This window comes from Toxotes jaculatrix, chromosome 6 (genome assembly GCF_017976425.1).
Source record: "Toxotes jaculatrix isolate fToxJac2 chromosome 6, fToxJac2.pri, whole genome shotgun sequence".
NCBI classification, from domain to species: domain Eukaryota; kingdom Metazoa; phylum Chordata; class Actinopteri; family Toxotidae; genus Toxotes; species Toxotes jaculatrix.
The window spans coordinates 29375467-29393468 of NC_054399.1; the positions used below are offsets into that span (position 1 = coordinate 29375467).

At 41.3% G+C, this 18002-nt stretch overlaps 1 protein-coding gene across 7 annotated transcripts in view; it reads right to left on the reverse strand.

The window, feature by feature from the left end:
* ptprfa (protein tyrosine phosphatase receptor type Fa) overlaps nt 1-18002 on the reverse strand; it is a 225811-nt gene that overhangs the window by 123297 nt on the left and 84512 nt on the right. For all 7 annotated transcript variants that reach the window (XM_041039769.1, XM_041039766.1, XM_041039768.1 and 4 more), the window contains exons 5-6: nt 12561-12749; nt 3082-3192 (exon numbers count right to left, since the gene is read on the reverse strand). In XM_041039769.1, the coding sequence (XP_040895703.1) occupies nt 3082-3192; nt 12561-12749 (300 nt within the window). The remainder of the gene's footprint in view (nt 1-3081; nt 3193-12560; nt 12750-18002) is intronic.

The following is an 18002-nucleotide window of genomic DNA, read 5'->3' on the forward strand; positions in this document are numbered from 1 at the left end:
AACATTGTTTTAAAGGATGGGCTTTGATTATTTTAGGAGCTTGAGATATTTTAATCTGGTCTCTAGTACTGGCTCAGTCTCCATTTTGCTCTTAGATTAGTGTCATGCGAGTTCAATGGTTTCTCAAAAACAAAGAATGACTTCTTTTAAGCCTAAAATGTAAGACGTCCTACTCCCAGGCTAACTCATGGTAGAGTTATGGTAAGAATCAGCAACAGCTCCTGACGATTGGCATCAGCTTCAGCTGTCTGAATTAGCCAAATTAGCTCAGTGTCTTCTAAATGTAGTCTTCTTCGTCTGAAACCTCCCTCTCTGTGCTTCCAAGGACTGCATTTCTTTGCTAAACCATGGTCAGAGAGATCCTAACTGACATTCACATTTGCATTGTACCCTGGCAACAAACTTGGGCATGGCAGGCAGAATGAACATCCACATTTCATTTTTCTTACTGAGATTTTCACAGAATTTACAGTGTAGTTCTGTACAGAGAGAGGACTGTGGAGCTTCTACAGCTGTGAGATGTTGTTGGAAGATGCAGTAAAGCTGGTATGTGGACTTTGACTTGTCAGTAAGTAGAACACATTCAATCATAATCTCTCTATCTACTTACTGAAATGTTATCATGGAGCACTGGACCCAACTATCTACAGGGTGTGCATTTAATATAATCACTCTTATCTTTTCATAGCAGACTAAGGGACCTCTAAGGGACATCTGTCTGTTCTCTCTATAAAGTCTTGTATATGTACAACAACATTCACAAACACAATCTCTGACACACAACATCCACAAACTAAAAAAAAAAAATCTCTCTCACATGTCCAATAGATGAGGCGCAAACAAAGCAAAAGCACATGAAACAATGAAAAGCAGCTGTCTTCATGTGTGGATAGAAGGATAAGCACTGAGAGATGAACATATACAGTCAGTGTATGGAACTGACATATGAGAGGAGGAGGGACCGTGGACTGGATGCAACAAATACAGAGAAAGAAAAGACGAGACAAACTAAAAACATGACATAGAGAAATATAGAACACACAGAAGAACAAAAAAAAAGAAAAGAAAGACATGGTATGTTGCAGTGAGATGAAAATGGAAACATAAGCTACCAGCACACCTGGAAATGTTAAAGGTTAAAGCAACATAGCCAGGAACCTTGAAAAGAGAAGCAGAAATAACAAACCATATACTTCATAATCTGACTTTGTTGGCTACGGCTCTGTTTGGTTTAGTGGAGGATTCGTCTTGTTAAAAAAAGAAGATGAAAGATGTACAATATTCATTTTTTGACAACTGCAATACTTTTCATTAACAAATCAGCCGTGAGAAGAAGCAGCGAACAAAGTATCTTTAAATCTGTGTTGTTTTTTTTTTGGTTTGTTTTGAGAGATTCTTGGAGAGTGTTTTCTTTTTTTTTTTTTTTTAGCTCTCAGAGGCAATTTTTATCTCGGGTGTGAGCACTCTGTGATCTGTTATTGGGAAACTGATACATCTGCTGTGGTGAGAAAATAAAAATGTACATCTGCTCGCACATATGCATCTCAAAGACACACATACAAACACACACACACACACGCAGGCCGCTTCTCCAGGAGGAGTCAGTTATCTCTTTTTTTAACTTCACATTTATTGTAAATTAAAATAGGACGAGTGTTTTTCTGTGGCTCGTGCTGACAGAATGCTGCAGAGTCACTCAGTCTGTTACAGTCTTACTCTGGTAAGAGTGACACTGCATCAATTCCCACATAGCTTTGTAATAGAGATTTTTTTTTAATCAATATTTTCAGAACAAAAATGTTTGGATGTTTTTTATGCTCCTGACTGGATGTGAAGCATGACTACACTGTAAGAAATGGTGGGTTCTTTTTTTTTTGTTCAGAAATGCATTCTCAAATAAGTACTGAAATATGGGCGGAAACAGCCAATGCAGCTGCACTAGGGCCACTGGTCTCAAGGGGCCCATCTACACACCACTTGTCTTTAACAGGCCCTCTCTATCTGTCTGCATCCTTTAAATCACCGACCAGTAAAATCCAAACTGTCTGCAATACTCTCTGTGTCTGTGCATTTGTACTACTGTGCACAATTAACCCTGCCAGGGACCATTTGATTCAGCTACGTCAAACATGTTTTTGTTTTTGTTTTGGTTATTTAAAACAAAGTGTCATGGTATAAGATACTTAAATTAAGATTCTTTGACTATCTAAGTAAGAAGCTTCATATGCTTTAGGACTAAGACAAGGGAATACAAGAGATTTGTGACACCAGGTCTAAGTGCGCCGATTGTCCTGATTTATGAGAACATGTTCAGAGTAGTAGAACATGTTGTATAACGGCAAGATTAGACAGCAACTGTGTTTAAAATGCAGAAGCTTTGACGTTATTTTTTAAGGCAAACTACATCAAAGAGCATTGTCAATGCAAACGTCAAATGAAAAAGAGACCGAAGCAGCTCTGAATCACCCCCATGCTTTGAAAATTGCCTTTGAGAACCTGATATTGGTTTAGGCTAATTGAGTTGTTTGTTGACAAGGCCTACTTATGAGAGGCCCCGAGGCATGCTTTCACCCCCGCTGGCTTTTGTTGCAGCACATCCAGACAACTGGAGCCCGCTTTCGGGGGAATTTCCTGCTTGTCTTCTTCCACATGGGAGACGTGCAACCGCGAGAGGGTAAGCTTCTCCCTGTGGCAAGACTCCACACGCAAACCTCCACCTCCCCCAAAACAAAGAGGCAGAACCGCAGCCAAACTCTCTTTCACCCCTGATGAGTCTGAGGTTACGCAGGTCAAGCAAACTAACAACAAGGCAGAGGAGCAAAATACATAAATCAGCCCCCAGGAGACAAAGACGAGACAGAAAGGGAGACAGAGAGCACAGGAAATGACAGTGTGAGAGCAGAAACTGGACAGGCATCAACAGGTTCGGTTTCCACTGCAGGTGAAACCAGGAAGCCGGTGTCCTTTTTAGCAGTCAGGAGGCAGAGCATCGGTGGAGGTGATGAGAGAGGACCTTACTGCTGGAGGCGGCGACCTGAATGTCAGCAGGGAGGGGTCGGTCGGGGTCAAGAGGGATCTTACCTCGAACATAAAGGTTAGCTGGAGCTGAGTAGCGGGTCCCGGCGCTGTTGACCGCCACACACTCGTACTTGCCCTGGTCTGACTCCTCGCTGTTCTCAATCTGAAGCGCTCCTGGGGAGGGAGGCCAAAGTGTCACAGTTCAGGTCTGCACCACACACATTCAAACAACACACACACACAGACATGGTGATTCAGATGCACTAACGCTAGGCCTGCGCACACCTATCTGTCCTTACTCCTGCCGAAATGAACCTGAATCTGATACTGTAATGTTTACTTCACACATATAAGAAAAGATCTTCGACACTGTTTCTAATCATTTATGGCAATGACCAAAAATTATTAGTCCTGTTCAAGATGATAGGACTTCTGTCCAACTTGCTAGTTGCTTGTTGCAGTGTCATGCTAACAACAGTTCAGAGCCAGGTGAAACAGCTGTTCTCCACTTGTCTTGAGAGACAGATGGAAGTTGTTGACAATAAGAACACCAGCTTTATCCTGTAATGCATGATGGGAAATGACTGATGTAAGTGCTCGCTGGCTCAGATCTTTTATTTAAGCATTGCGGGCCCTATTTTAATTGCACAAGCGCAACAGGTGCAACATGGTAAGTCTTGGGAGCCCAGAGTATGTGGGCTTTTCCAAGCATATCTGTTGTTTTGGTTCATGAAAGAGTGTAAAGTGCAAAAATATAGATGATTGTTATTATTATTGTTATTGTTTAAATACTAAATATTCAGCAATGATTACATTTCTAAATCAGGTATTCAGTTATTGATATAATTCATATTATTATGGCAATGGTTTGTTTCCATGTGTTGTGCTGGTCATTGTGCTGCCATGAAAATAGGGTCCTTTATGTTCCATACAGACAGGTGACACATTAAAGGAAAAAACTGAATAAATGAGTAGAGAAATATAAGGAATGCAGATGCTTCCACACAGGTGCACTGCAGGTACAGTTAAGCATTTAACATCCAGTCAGACTCTGTGACATGTACACTGTTGCCCATAAAGTTGGAATAATTTTGTTTTCAGACACATTGCTCTTTTTCACCAAGAGAAGGTACAGGCCTGAATGCTTGGCCCCTACACTGAGGGGATCAGGTGACTCTATTATGTTACAGGGGGCATTTTGCTGACATGGTTTGGGTCCAGGGAGGAGTCACTGTAAATCAATACAAAGGTGGTTCTGAGGGACCACCTTTATCCTGTGATGAAACATGTCAATCCTGTCACTGAATGGTTTGATGAGTCTGAAAATGATGTGACCATCATCTCCGCCAACACCATCAAGACACCAAATGAGGGAATATCTTTTCGAAGAATGGTGTTCATCCCTCCAGTTGAGATACAGAGACTTGGCAAATCAATGCCAAGGTTTTTCCTCTTATTTGTCACCTGTCTGCACATTGTATAAAACAGTTAGTAGTAGCTATATATGTAACTGAATGTCAATCAAAAGACCTTGCAGTAAAAGAGGGGGGGTTCTTGAACACATCAAAAACCACTGTGGAACAGACTTTGTCCTATTACCTCTCAGCAAAGTGTGTGAGTGTGCTCTGAACACTGTTTCAGAGGCTCTTCTAATGTGACACGACAACCGCACACAGAGGGAAACATGAATACTTGTCGCTTTTGGAACATCAAATTTAATGTAATGTGATCATGTGAGGTCAAAGCCTTCAGTAAAACACTTATGCTATACTTGCGTCTCCACTGGACCCTTTCTCCCATAACCCTAACCTCCACTTATCACTTCTCTAAAAGGAACAGAATACTTCCTGTGTCCTCTAAAGTTGTGGTTGGGAGCTTTCATTTTGAGGAAAGAACACGTAAAACATGAGATGTAACTTACCTGACACCATGATTCACATCCACTCATTTCACAAAACACAAATATATTTCATAAAGATATCATTGCATTTCTACAAATATTTCATTTACAGTAGATAGATTAGGTATGAGATAGAAAACATGTGTCTTTATCAGTTATTTAATATTATATATTGACTATGAATGTGACATACATCATGCAGTTTTGCAGTGGACGATAAGAAATGTGAAAAATAAAATGTTAAAAATGCACATATTTCAGAATACAATCCTGAAATGCAACATGGGATGGGTTTATAACACAATGTTAAGTGCTAGTATAAGAAAAAAAAAAAGAAAAAAGAAAAATCAGCGGTTGAAATAATGTATGTGTAGTCACATCCCTGGTGGATCTGGTGCAGACAGCGAGACCAGAGATGGAGGAGGAGCAACCTTCATCTGGGATGCAGCCAACAAAGACGTTCTGCCTGAGCTCTACTTTATGTCCTCAAACTCTCTTTCACACGCACACATCCACACATGCACACACGCATACACAGAATGTAGGTAACTATTTCACCTATATATCATAAAATAACAATGAAGAAACTGTATTTTTCAGGAGACTGTAGACCAATCCTCACACTGTGGCTGAAGTGTGCAGCTGTCACTGAATCTTCTTATTTCTACACTTCCACCTTTCAATTTTATGATGATTGTCTATCTTATTGCACACTTCTAGGCCTTTTAGGAGAAAATGCTTCATTCTCTCCTGAGTGTTGCAAACAGATGCTGATGGACATTTGCACCGACCTCTTGGCTTGACTTCTTGCAGATGAAGACTATGAAGCCCCTACACTTCCACAACTTCCTCTGCCCTTCAGACGCTGAACCTTCAATAATGATGCGTCTGTTCCCTTCCTCTGCAGTTTCCACAGACAGCGCTCAGACACAAGGTTCAAACCTTTACACCTTAGCGACACATAGTTTGCAGTCTACAAACTGTCCAAGTAAGTAAGTAAGTTTAGCATATATGCTAAAGGATCCACTTCAATGACGGGGCTCCCTGGTATGGCTTAGGCAGTGAGATCTGGGATCATGACAGGAGGATACTCAGCTAAATGTTTAAACAGAGCAGCTGGTGGGCTGTAAGGCTGTGTTCACACATGGAGTCTGATTTGGAGCTTTCACACTTAACATGTTTGATGTAGTTTGTCGTGGCGGTTGGGCTTGTTTGGTTTGAGAAAGTCTGGACCTAACAATGGACTGACACCACCCAAACATGTGGGTCTGGGTCCCTCTTTTTAATCCCACCCTGGTATGTTTTCTTTGTGGTGTGAAACCAAAGCAGACTGTGGCACTGAGACTGTGGGAGAGCAGAAGGTAAGCTGCCCTCCACTGATCATGGCAACTATCAACGTGATCTGGACGCGAAAACTACATAATTATGCAAGAACATTTGGTTACCATGGTAACATGTTTGTCAGCACATGAGTACAGGGATTACCCCCTGACACATTTAAGTTAAAGCAAATAAAATAGAGATGTCTTCTTCTTGTATCTAGATACTTTATATATTTCAGGAGTTCCCCAATAATACATACAGCTGTTTGCCTTTTAAAACATACTGATACTATATGTGTATGATAAGTCATGCTGGATAAATCTAATATGATGCGTTCAACTAAAATCACATTATTCAGCCTCTGATAAACCTTAGACCACCACTTGAACCAGATGAATCACTTTTCTAAGGTGGGTGGCTGAGTGTTAATCTGCACCAAACATGTTAGATGTGAACACGACCAAAGTGAGTACTTTGGCTTTGGCTAGCTAAGAGACATAATATATGTTTCCTGGTTTCCTAATGTAATCATCTTCAAACACAAGACTATTTGATTGTTGGATTCCATTGTTAGCTTAGTGCTAATCCTTTGTTAGCCCACTGCTGCCTGTAGATCAGCTGTAACATCAGTGGGTAAGCTGTCAAAGTAAACTGTAATTTTATTTGATTGCATTCTCACTAGCCAGCGTGTACCTGCCTCTTGTTCTTGTCTCTTCCAAGACCATACACAGTACTGAGAGGTTACGTTCTGAAGGCAGAGAAAGTGTCGGAGCAGGCGGAAAGGCCGGAGGGCTGGAAATGGGGGCACACTGAGGTGAAAGGAGGAGGAGGAGGACGGAGGCGATGGAAAGGAGGGAGCAGTGAAGAGGAGAGGAGGATGAGTAGATGTTTTTTTTTTTGTACCCAGCATTCTTACCTCTGATTGGTGTACCACCTGGTGAGGTGATTTGAATGCAAATAAGATTAGAGATAACCATTAGTATAAAGAGAAGATACAGAAAAGGTGACACAGAGAAAGGCAAGAATGGCAGCTGACTGCTATTCTCACCCTGTCAAAGAAAAAGACTCATCTGTAAAAATCTAAGCTATTCTTTAATGGTCAATAAGTCAAAGTGTTTGCTGAGAGAGAGAAATAAGCTTAATGATTCTTTCAACCAAAACCAATTTCATAAACGACAACTGTGAAAAACGCATTCGTGATGAAAACCATTTTCTTCCATACAAATTTGTGTTATTTCCCCCACAAGCTCTGGATAAGGAAAAAAAAAATAGTCTCAATAATGTATCATACCCCAGCTACAACTGCCAGTCTGTCATTTAGTTATTTGCTCTCACATGGTGCTTATTTGCATTATACACCTGGCTATTTGCTCCACAGAGCTGGCATCCTGTTGTGGTCATAAAGCTCCTTATTCCCCCAACACCTGCTTCAGTGCTGGAGCACTATCAGGCTCCACAATTAGCATACTATAGATGTATTTTTATAACAGTCATTACATTATTTGGGTCAGCTAAAAATTTGCCAGCATTTTCCCTGTGCACTATTTAGGGCTGAACGATTTGAGGAAAACATCTAATTGCAACCGATATTGCACTTCCAATCTTAATCCTATTATTTTCTACAAGGGAAATCTTCAAAGGAGTTTAAAATGATAGAGATAGAATGTGTAATCAGATGAAATAATGCAGCTGATTGTTGTGGGAGTCCTCCCTGAGTTCTAACCACTCAGTCAGAGTAAAGTCTAAGAGTTATCCCGTGCTTCAGCAGCATATTCAAAATATATTTATCAGTAACAGATACATCCTTTGGCAATCATGGTAATAATGACAAACTGCTGGTTTTTGACCAGTATGTTATTTGCATATTTAACTGCTAAAGCTAATATTATAGTTAGCTTCATGAACTGAGAGACAGGACAGCTTGAGCCCTCGAGGTCCTGAGATCTTGATCAGCAGCCCTGTCACTTAGAAATCACATTTATATACAGATGCATTTAGAAGGAAAAGCAGTTGCAGTCAAATTTATTTAGCATTTCTTCACATAATGAGTCAGCTGTTAATTTATGTTTGGTAAGTTGCAAAAATGTTGATACTGAACACATCAGTGAAATGTTCACAGATGATGTCTTTGTTTTCTGACCTGTCAGTAGAACATCCACTGATAGTGACTCCAGCATTATCAAACTGTTTCATGGTGCTGTTCAGACTTTCACAGAACGTGGTTCAGGTTAGAGAAAGATCCTGGTTTGGTTTAAGACAGAAAAAGTTCAACATGACTTGACATACAATGTGTTTATTAATAATGAACCAAATCCATGATCTTTCCTGAACCTTAACCATCATCCTATGGGACTCTAATGCAGTTCATAAATCTTGTGTTTGAGTTTATTAAAAACAAAAAATTGCCTATGACACATAATGACACATCCCAGTCTTCACAATGTAATTGAGAAAACATTTTTTTAACTGTAAATGTAATTTCTAGAGGACAGGGTTGGATTCAGTTTTTTAAAGATGAAAACCTAAGCAGTAATACGCTTCCAACAGCTTCAACATGACAGACAGCTGGTGGACGGCTGGTGAAGCCGTCCACCAGCTGTCTGTCATGTCATTTTGGGACAGCTGAAGCACTTTTACGAGTTCCGATGGGCATGAAAACCTCTTGGTTAAATTATCAGTTGAGTAGGTTCGCAATTTAAAAATGATTAATCATTCAGCCCCTGTATTATTCATACAAGTGAAACAGTAGTAGCATTTCCTCCCTTAACCTGGCATATCCCTTTGGGTATGTGATCATTAGTAACTGGGTCCATTTGGACATATAAGGTCACAAGCAGCAAACAGACAGAGGGATGGTTACTATGCAGATGCCAGCAATCTGGATAATAAACCAAGCTGCTCTTGAGTCAACAGGAACACAAATAGGTGGTGAGAGATAGCAGAAGGGGGAGGCCCTGGAAGCTGTGTGTCCCCCGGGGTCTGATGAAGAGGGGCGGGGAGGGGGGCATCATCAGCTTTCAGAGGGCCGGGCAGTACTGTAACCTGCCATGACTTTCCTTCACAGCTGTCTGACAGCCAGATGAAAACCACGCCGCTTCAGCATGAAAACAGGGTGTCATGACAGATTTGGGGGTTCATTGTGAAAAATAATAGGACTTTATTATATTTTCACAATGTTGGGACTGGAAGGATTTTTTTTTTCCGTAGTAGTGTCCATCAAAACAGGATGTAGCACTGGATTGGTAGATTTCAGATTTCAGTTGAGAACATCAGAGCCACTTTACCCATGAACCACTGGATTAAACTGATGGCGCCTGATGCAACAGCTGCTGACAGCTCTTGTCCATTTCACCCTGGTCTTACTAGTAGGAGTAAAACAGTTGTATAATGTTTACATGGTTCTGGAGGAGCTTTGATAAGTCTGACTACACTATCATCAGTCATCAGGATTATCTACTGTAGGCTTGAGCTCTGAACAGAAAGTCTGTGTTATAAACTGAGGTAATGTAGTTCGAAAGATGTGGCCTTTTACCGGTCAGGGATGACTGCAAGACATGATTGCATTATGGGAGTTGTAGGATCCAAAGTTTTTTCGTCTGATGGAGTAACGGTGCACCAATTCCACGGTTTGGTACGCTTTCATGATTGTGGGGGTCACGGTTGGCTACATTGTCAGCACAGCAGAAGTTAACCGTTAGATCATTACAGCCTGCAGTTAGGATTAACAGCTGGTGCTCATACTCAGTCAAGACCAGCTTTCTTTTCTGATTTGATCCAGTGAATCACCTTCCTGTAGCCATCCATGAGTGGATAGAGTGACTAACGGGGCAGTGGATAATTCCTGCTCGATTGCAGCTTGTGCACGTTTATATGATGCACAACTTAAAGAACATTATAACGGGGGTCAAGCCCTGTGATAGATACTGTAATACTGATGCAAATGGTTTGACATGTTGGATTGTTTGTATTTCCAAAGATACACACACCTTCCTTCCTTGTCACCACTGTAGTCACTGTATAACTTACTGGAAAACCATTAAGCTCCTAAGTTAAATAACATCAGAGACTGCTCCAGCTCTGGGTTCTCATTTGCCATACCGATGATGCTCACTGTGAGCCAAACATCCAGGGTTGACCCACCTGTATATACTGGGCTAAACAGAAACTGTTCCACTGTCAAAGCTTTGTAGGTGGAACATTTTACAGTATATGTTCACACACTCAAAGAATCCAAAATAATGTGAGCTAGGACCTTCCTTGTCAGACTTTGTCCACACATTGGCCACTAGCATTTTCTACTTTCTGAACTGAAAGAAAGAGAAAAATGTGGTCCTGCTGTGACTAAAGTAAACATTTCTTGCTGTTTGAGCATCTGCTTGACTTGAAGTTTGAACTCCAGCATTGTTTACAACAGAGGAGTTTTTCTCCTGATGCACTAATCCTCTTTTCTCCCAGTCCTCTTAGACAATCAAACCCCAGGACCAGCAGTGACAGCGCTCGTTGGTCGAGCGTCTCAGGAGTCAGCGGCTGGTCAGAGTCACCTCACTTCTCGAGGGACAACCTTTGGTTGCAATTACTGGCAGACAAAGTGGAGTTTTAGGGGCTCCAGAGGAAGCCTTACAGACAACAGAGGACACCGTTACCCTTTTTTTTTTTTAAAAAAAGCATCAAAGGTCATAAATTGAAAGATGAAGCTATTAGTGTTTCTTAATGGATCAAATTCATTTAATAGGACTAATTCAGGAGCAAATCTAATGACTCCTCTATATAATGAATTCTGTTGGAACAAATAAATTGAATAATTGTGCAGTGCTGACTTTACACACAGCTATGTATTTTCCTAGCCTTGTGTGGCACAGGATAACTCTGATTTTTTTGATTAAAGGAAGCCAGCCATCTGTGCTTGACTGCTGTGGGACTGCATGTGACGACAGGGCCCTGTGAGCCAAATTGAAACAAATTGCCATGCTGTTCGGTTAATAATACATGGCATGTTTGTCCTTACTTAAGGCCCTGACTGTAACTTGGGAAAATCCTTAGAGTGGACTTCAAAGCAAGTGATATCCTTGAGCCTGTCTCTCAGCCTCTTCTCTCTGCTTGTGCTGAGAGAGGAGAGCAACCACAGGAGGGACCCCGGGCTTTCAGCGATGGGGAAATCTGCTTCTTACCCTTGCTACAAGGGCTGGCAAGGAAGTGTGTACCCGGACAGCCATTCCAGCGTTGTGTAGGTGCTTGCGGTTTTTTGGCAAGAAGCAAACATTTCTATTTTTTCTCACAGAAAGTGAGAGAAAGGGCAGCTGACGAGTTGTATGGAGCTCGGTTACTCAGCCAGCAGCGATCCAGCTCTGCTGTGAGCTGCCGGGGAGGAAGATTCTGTGGAGAAAGATGCCCTATCTGCTCCTCTGGATCCTGGCCACCTCCTCACAGAGCTGCTTCACATGGCCGCCTGTGCTTTAACATTCGCCACTGTCTGTGGTGTGTTAAGCACTGCTGGCACGCTGATATTCCCCGCACAGGTGCAGCTCAGGTAATGACTGAAATCTACAATGTCCTGCTCAAAGTAGGGAAGATTAATTTCCATCATAAGCTCACTGTGTAATTTTACTTTGAAAATTTTAAAATTAGAAGCAAAGATCAACCTTCAGATCTCACACTTCCAGAATTCGTCAAATCATTATATATTATTTTCATGCATTGATGCCTCTCAACCTGTCAAATAAGCGTATGGTCTCGTGTATAGGAAGGAAGGTGATCATTCAGCTGTGCGTTTAATATGGTTTTGTAGATGTTCTTTGCTATGTTTGCCTTTTTTTCCAAGAGATACATACATATTTAATAAAACATGACTGCTTGAATTCATATCCTCAGGAAGGATGAAGTATTTTTCAGCATTAACCGTGTGACTCCTAGGGCTGGGTACAGCTTGATGAGTTTTAATAATAATACTGAGACGTTCAGTTTGGGTAGTGATAAGCTTGTTTTGATACTTTACTTCAAGAAATAAAAGCAATGAACTGATTGATGGATCAGTGCTGCTTTTCTGTTTTATATCATTTAAACAAGCACAAATCAGTTCAAATTAAATATCTATTTTCAACAAAACCTGCCTTGACCAGACATTTGATTAGATCCTTGACAGTTTTTTACACTGGAAATAATGGAGCCATTTTATTTGGTATCACAAAAAGTACTGAAGTTTCATACCCAGCCCATGTTACTGTAAACCTAAATGACTTATGACAGGACTGGCAGGCTTCATGTATCAGTGGTATATTATGACTTGTGTGTTAATGTACACATGGTCAGGTGACTGCTTTACCTGAACGCAGCTGCTTGATGCGCCCGTTGCTGCTGCCGATGTCCACAGGCAGGAAGTCTTTGAACCAGTAGATCTCTGGGTCGGGGTTGCCACTGGCTGCACACAGCATCGTAGCAGTACGAGTTCTCTCCACTACCTTGAGCTGGGGCCCCATGTCTATGGTGGGGAAACCATGAGGGATCTGGTCCTCTGTGACAAAGACGGAGACAAACAAACATTGGCACTCTGACAGCTGGACATGATAAGTGGATGATGACATTAAAAAACCCTGTGGTGTGAGATTTCACCGCTCCTCCCACAGCCTTGAGCTCCTGAGGTTCTCTGCCCCCCATACATAAATAGTAAAAATCCAGCTGTAATGTAAATATTGCTGGGCCACTGCATGACTAATCCTTCAATGGAATTTCTCGTCATGGATCTGTCTGAACGAGAGCGAGGGCGATGCAATTTCACCCTGAGTGAAATGTATTCTGACAGAGAAAAACCCCCACCATGCTCACATAATCTGAAACATTTAGTGTGGTCAAATGCCTGTCCTGCCATATTATGGATGAAACATAATAAAATCATGTGCTGAAAATCCCATTCCACACCTCTGCCCATGCTGCAGAGAACACACAGAGCAAGAGCCAGAGCGTTAACACCGCTCCAACCCTCTCATCCGTTATACATGATTTATTTATTTACTTTCACATGCAGTAGGTAAGGGATTAATGCTAGGTGTATTAATGTTAATAAAAACAACTTAAAATGTGGCATTTTTGCCGTGCATTTACAGGCTGTAAACAAACAAGTAAACTGTGGGACACTAGCGTTAGGAAACTTAATTCAGACCCCGAAATATACTGAACTTTGAAGTTTGGAAGTATTTTGTGTTTTAAGTGTTGAACACCTTCCAAACCACGAAGCCAAGAGCAGCCAACAGGGCTGATGGGATATGTTGGTGCTGAGTGGATGAAGTGATGAAATTGATGCCTCATCATCCTGAAACACCGAGTTGCAGCCCACACAAACAAATACAGCCGCATGCAGAAGTCTGAGTAATTGTGGATGAATGAAATACTTAGCTGATTTTTGTAAGTAAATCCAACAAATTTTAAAAGATCTTCAAATCTTAACGCACTGGTACATTTTAGTTCACGAACCTCAAAATAGAGTTTTAGGCAGCCTGTCTAAGTCAGTACTTAGTGACCCCAGCCAGTGGGACAGGAGAGAAGAATGGATTCCACTAAATATCAGCAAGTTCTGGATGAAAATGTCCTGCAGTCAGTCAGAAAGTGAAAACAGGCTGAGTAAGTACTGACTTAGTAGGGGGCCCAAACCTTTGCAAACGCCACACTTTACTTATTTATTTATTATCCTTTTTTTTTTGGGTTACTGACATAAAAAGTAACAGTGCATTAACATTTAAAGAAGGGCTCATCTTTAATGTCTTTGTGCTGCAGGGGATGGATTTACTGCTTTTAACTTCAAAAATCAACACAATCTGTAATTTGGCACATGAAGGAATCTATTGAGCCCCGAAGCCCCAAGTGGGGCTCTTCTGTATTATTTGGTGTATGGGCTACATTTCAGTGTGTACAGGAAGCACAGAGGGTAGCGAGTCTGAACTTAAAGCTACTCCAAGTCCAGCTGATGGACCGATTGCCATGGGGTCTGGTACAGAAGGTCTGTAACCTAAAGTGATTTTACAGTTCACTGATGGTCAAGATCAAATTCAAATCTGAAGAACAGAAGCAGAAAAAATTTGACACATTATATATATTCTAGTAACATGTGGCTTCCTATTATTTGCACGATGCTTCATTAAATTCATTTACATTAAGGAGAGAGGTGGAGTTTGCAGCCCTGCAGGACTACAGGGCTGCTGCCAGATGTGACGAGATGACAGCTGAGGAGAGGGCTTTTATCATCTACTCACAAAGGAGGCTGAGGCATTTCTAACTCGTTCCAAGAAATGACTGCAATCATTAGAAATGATGTTAATGATTACATAGCTACAAGGACGTTATTAGCCTCTGCTATAATCATGGGGGAATTCTGAGGAAAATGACTGCAATGCTTCTTAACATTCAGTCTATAAATTTTATCCATTAGACACTTCTCGATACATGCGGGACATTTTCTATATCGACGTTTCAATTAACTTGAAAGTTTTCCCTTGATGAGTTGTTTAATGAAGTATGCCAGGTCCTCGGAGGTGAATACAAGCATTAATCTTTAAATTTATACGAGACAATAATGATGGGAGGATTGTCTGGCCACTATATATATATGTGTGTGTGTGAAAATAAAATATCATAATGACAAGAATAAAGTCACGGTGTTAAAAATCTTTGACTTACTCTGATTACTCTGATCTGAATTATGAAACATGCTTGATAACACAACAAAGAGGATTTTCAAAGATTAGTTTTGCCGGGCCTGTTTAATCTGCGTGGCATTTCCTTACATACAGAGGATCAATGTCTACCTCACTCTTTTTTTTCAATAAGTAACAGCACGATCAGCAGAGAGTCCTTGTACACTGAAATATTGTCAGAGATCAAGCTGTGTATTAACAAAAGTGACTGCCTATGAATCTGGAATTAAAGGACAGAAAAGAATAAATAATTCACTGAATTCTTCTGTGCAGCTTTGCATATTCAGACCTTTATCGAGTGCTAATGAAAAGAAACCTTTTTTATTACGACAATCATTTATATCACGGACACTTCTTTCTTGCAAAAATAACTAAATTGAATATTTTCTTGAGTAAAATGTGTTTTAGGGGAATATGTTTATTTATTTTACATATTACAAAAAGTAAACATCTGTAAAATATCCATGCCGTGCAATTAAAGCATGGTTGAGATATTTTGCTGTTATATAACTAAAACCACTTGCTTAAGGTTAGTCTGAGTTACAGTCCTCCAAATAAACGACAAATGCTAATTACGTTGTGAAGGTTAGGAGGACCTCAAGAAGCAGGAAACAGGAAATTAACAGCAGTCTCTGAAGTCTGGGGTCATCCACCCCAGCCTGGTCCCTTCGAGGACTTTGTCGTCCTATGATAACGTCACCTGACTTACTCTTTTTTGCTTCAGATGGACAGGACTCATAATTACAGCAGCCACTAGAGGGCCCTGTCACTTTAACGTTAACATGTCGTTTGGAGGCATTTGCTAAAGCTGAGTAAGTAAATGAAAAAACATTTCCCCCTGCATTAGAGTTGACCGTTTTCTGATTAACAGACATTTCTGCTGAAAAAGAATCAGAGGCCACACAGGGTGGCATCAGGTATGAAAATGGAAAGGGAAACTGCGGAAGTGGCATTGGAAAACTGAAAAGCTTAGGTGCAAATTTCCCGACCCTTCAAACTGTCCATTTTATAGCAGACAGATCATCATCTTCATCCATTTTCAAAAAGAGGTTTTCCATTTTGGTCATTTTTGGCTCTTCCACAGGAATTTTAATTAGACTTTACATTTTACATGCTTCATGTACTGATAGCTGTTATTTCAGTGTTCAATTAAAATGCACTGAAATGTATTTTTCCATGTGGTGGAGTAAAACAAGAACAACGACAAACATTTTTCACAAATTTCTGGATGCAGTGTGACAAGCCCCCCCCCCCCCCCCCCCCCCCATGCCCCCACTGCCGTGAGGAGGGGAGGAAAGATCCCGTGGTGATAGATGAAAAATGAAACTCTGGGGAACAAAGGAGAGGTGACAGCCAGGCTGGCTGAAAGCTAGTGGAAGGCTCCCAACAGCCTCGACAAAGAGCCTCATCACTCCACACAATAAGCAAATGAGACGAGTGCTCTCTGCTGGCACTGGGGTGCACAGAAGCAAAAAAACAAAACAAAAAGGGGGCACCTGTGCAGCGTTACTGTTAGGGTACTAGATGCCATGAGGCTGACCAAGGTGTGGGGGGTAGGGGCTTGTCCCTATTAGGCAAAGACAAAAAAAAGTGTCCCCTTAGGGCACAACAATATTTCCCAGTAGATACTGCTGCCAAAAACTGTCAGAGCATCCAGTCTGTAAACAGATGTTGTAAACTAGAGACGGGTCTGGGTGTGTATTTGTCCTGCACTTGATCACTTTTAAAACAATCTTCTCCTGTGTTGTCAGAATTATGCTACTTGCCAGTAAATATAGATGCCAGGAGCCGTATTCACAGAACAGTGTTAAGATAAGAATAGCTCCCAGCTGGATGATTTATTAGAATCCTTTCCCTATCCATTCCAAACCCACAGCCAGGGAAATCCCATAACCTGAACGTTTAAGAGCACTGAAAGGTTTTAGGTTCTTCATTGTGTTTCTATGAGATTTACAACCTCATCTCCTAGAAATAAAGTTATTCAACTAATCTGCAATAGTAAATACACTTTGAAGGTAATGTTGCCTGGGTCACAGTTTTACTGGGAGTTTGATGGAGAGTTGATATCAGTTGGGGCTCTGTGTTTGATGGGCTGACTGGTTCGAGACAGGGATGAGGTGCTGGTACGCGAACATTCAGGAGTCACCTCTGTTTTGCAGCTGAAGGTAGTGTATGGGGTATACAGAGTATAGGGTGGGCTTCTGAGGTCATTACTTCCTGAGAGCTGTGTGAAGTCACTGAGGCTAAGCTCCCTCCTGAGTGAGACAGTAAATCCCTTCTAATTGTAGAGCAGCCTGCTTGTAAAACTGCAAGATCTTGTTTTCTATTTCTATGATTCATGCAGTCAGGTCAATAAGGCTGCAGTAAGATCACAGTGCTACATCAGAGGAGTTAAATAAGTAATGAAGTTACACCTGCTGTGACACATGCAGACCTCCCCTCTCTCCATTCAGAGACACATATGGATCCTGATGCTGTGTGAAGGCTGCAGCTATGTAATAAAGTCAAAGAAAAGGAGTCTACATTTTACATTTGTTTGGTCAGTGTGAGACAGTGTGTGAGTGCAGATGTTTCAAGCCAAAAGTGTGGGTGCTGGCAGCACTGTGATGCAGAAGGAGATGGAGTCGAGCTCTGACAGGGTGCCATTTGGATGTCAATTTAACCGGTGACTGCTATGTGTAATGATTAATCAAGCGTCCCGGTGTGACATGCGCTTGCCAGTTTCACTGTCGGCAGATTCTCGCCACCCATGGTGCTGGAGCTAAATGTTACTAGCTAAAACATCACTTTTTACATTTTTTTTTCCCTTCAGTTTTGCCTTTGGATGTGCTGCGCTGTTCTGACTAAATACAAGGAAAAAATTCCTCTTTTTGGCAAATATGAGAAGCAAAAAGACATGAGATCCGGGGCAGGAGTTGTCTGCTGACTAAATTTGCTGAGAATGACAGGAGCTGCTACGGCCTGGGAATCATAAGTGGCTCTCCATTTGTTTTAAGAGGGCTCGGGCGACTGAAAGAAACACCTTTCAGTCATTCTGAAACCCTATAACCTCTATGTTGTCTCAGATGACATGGTCCCAC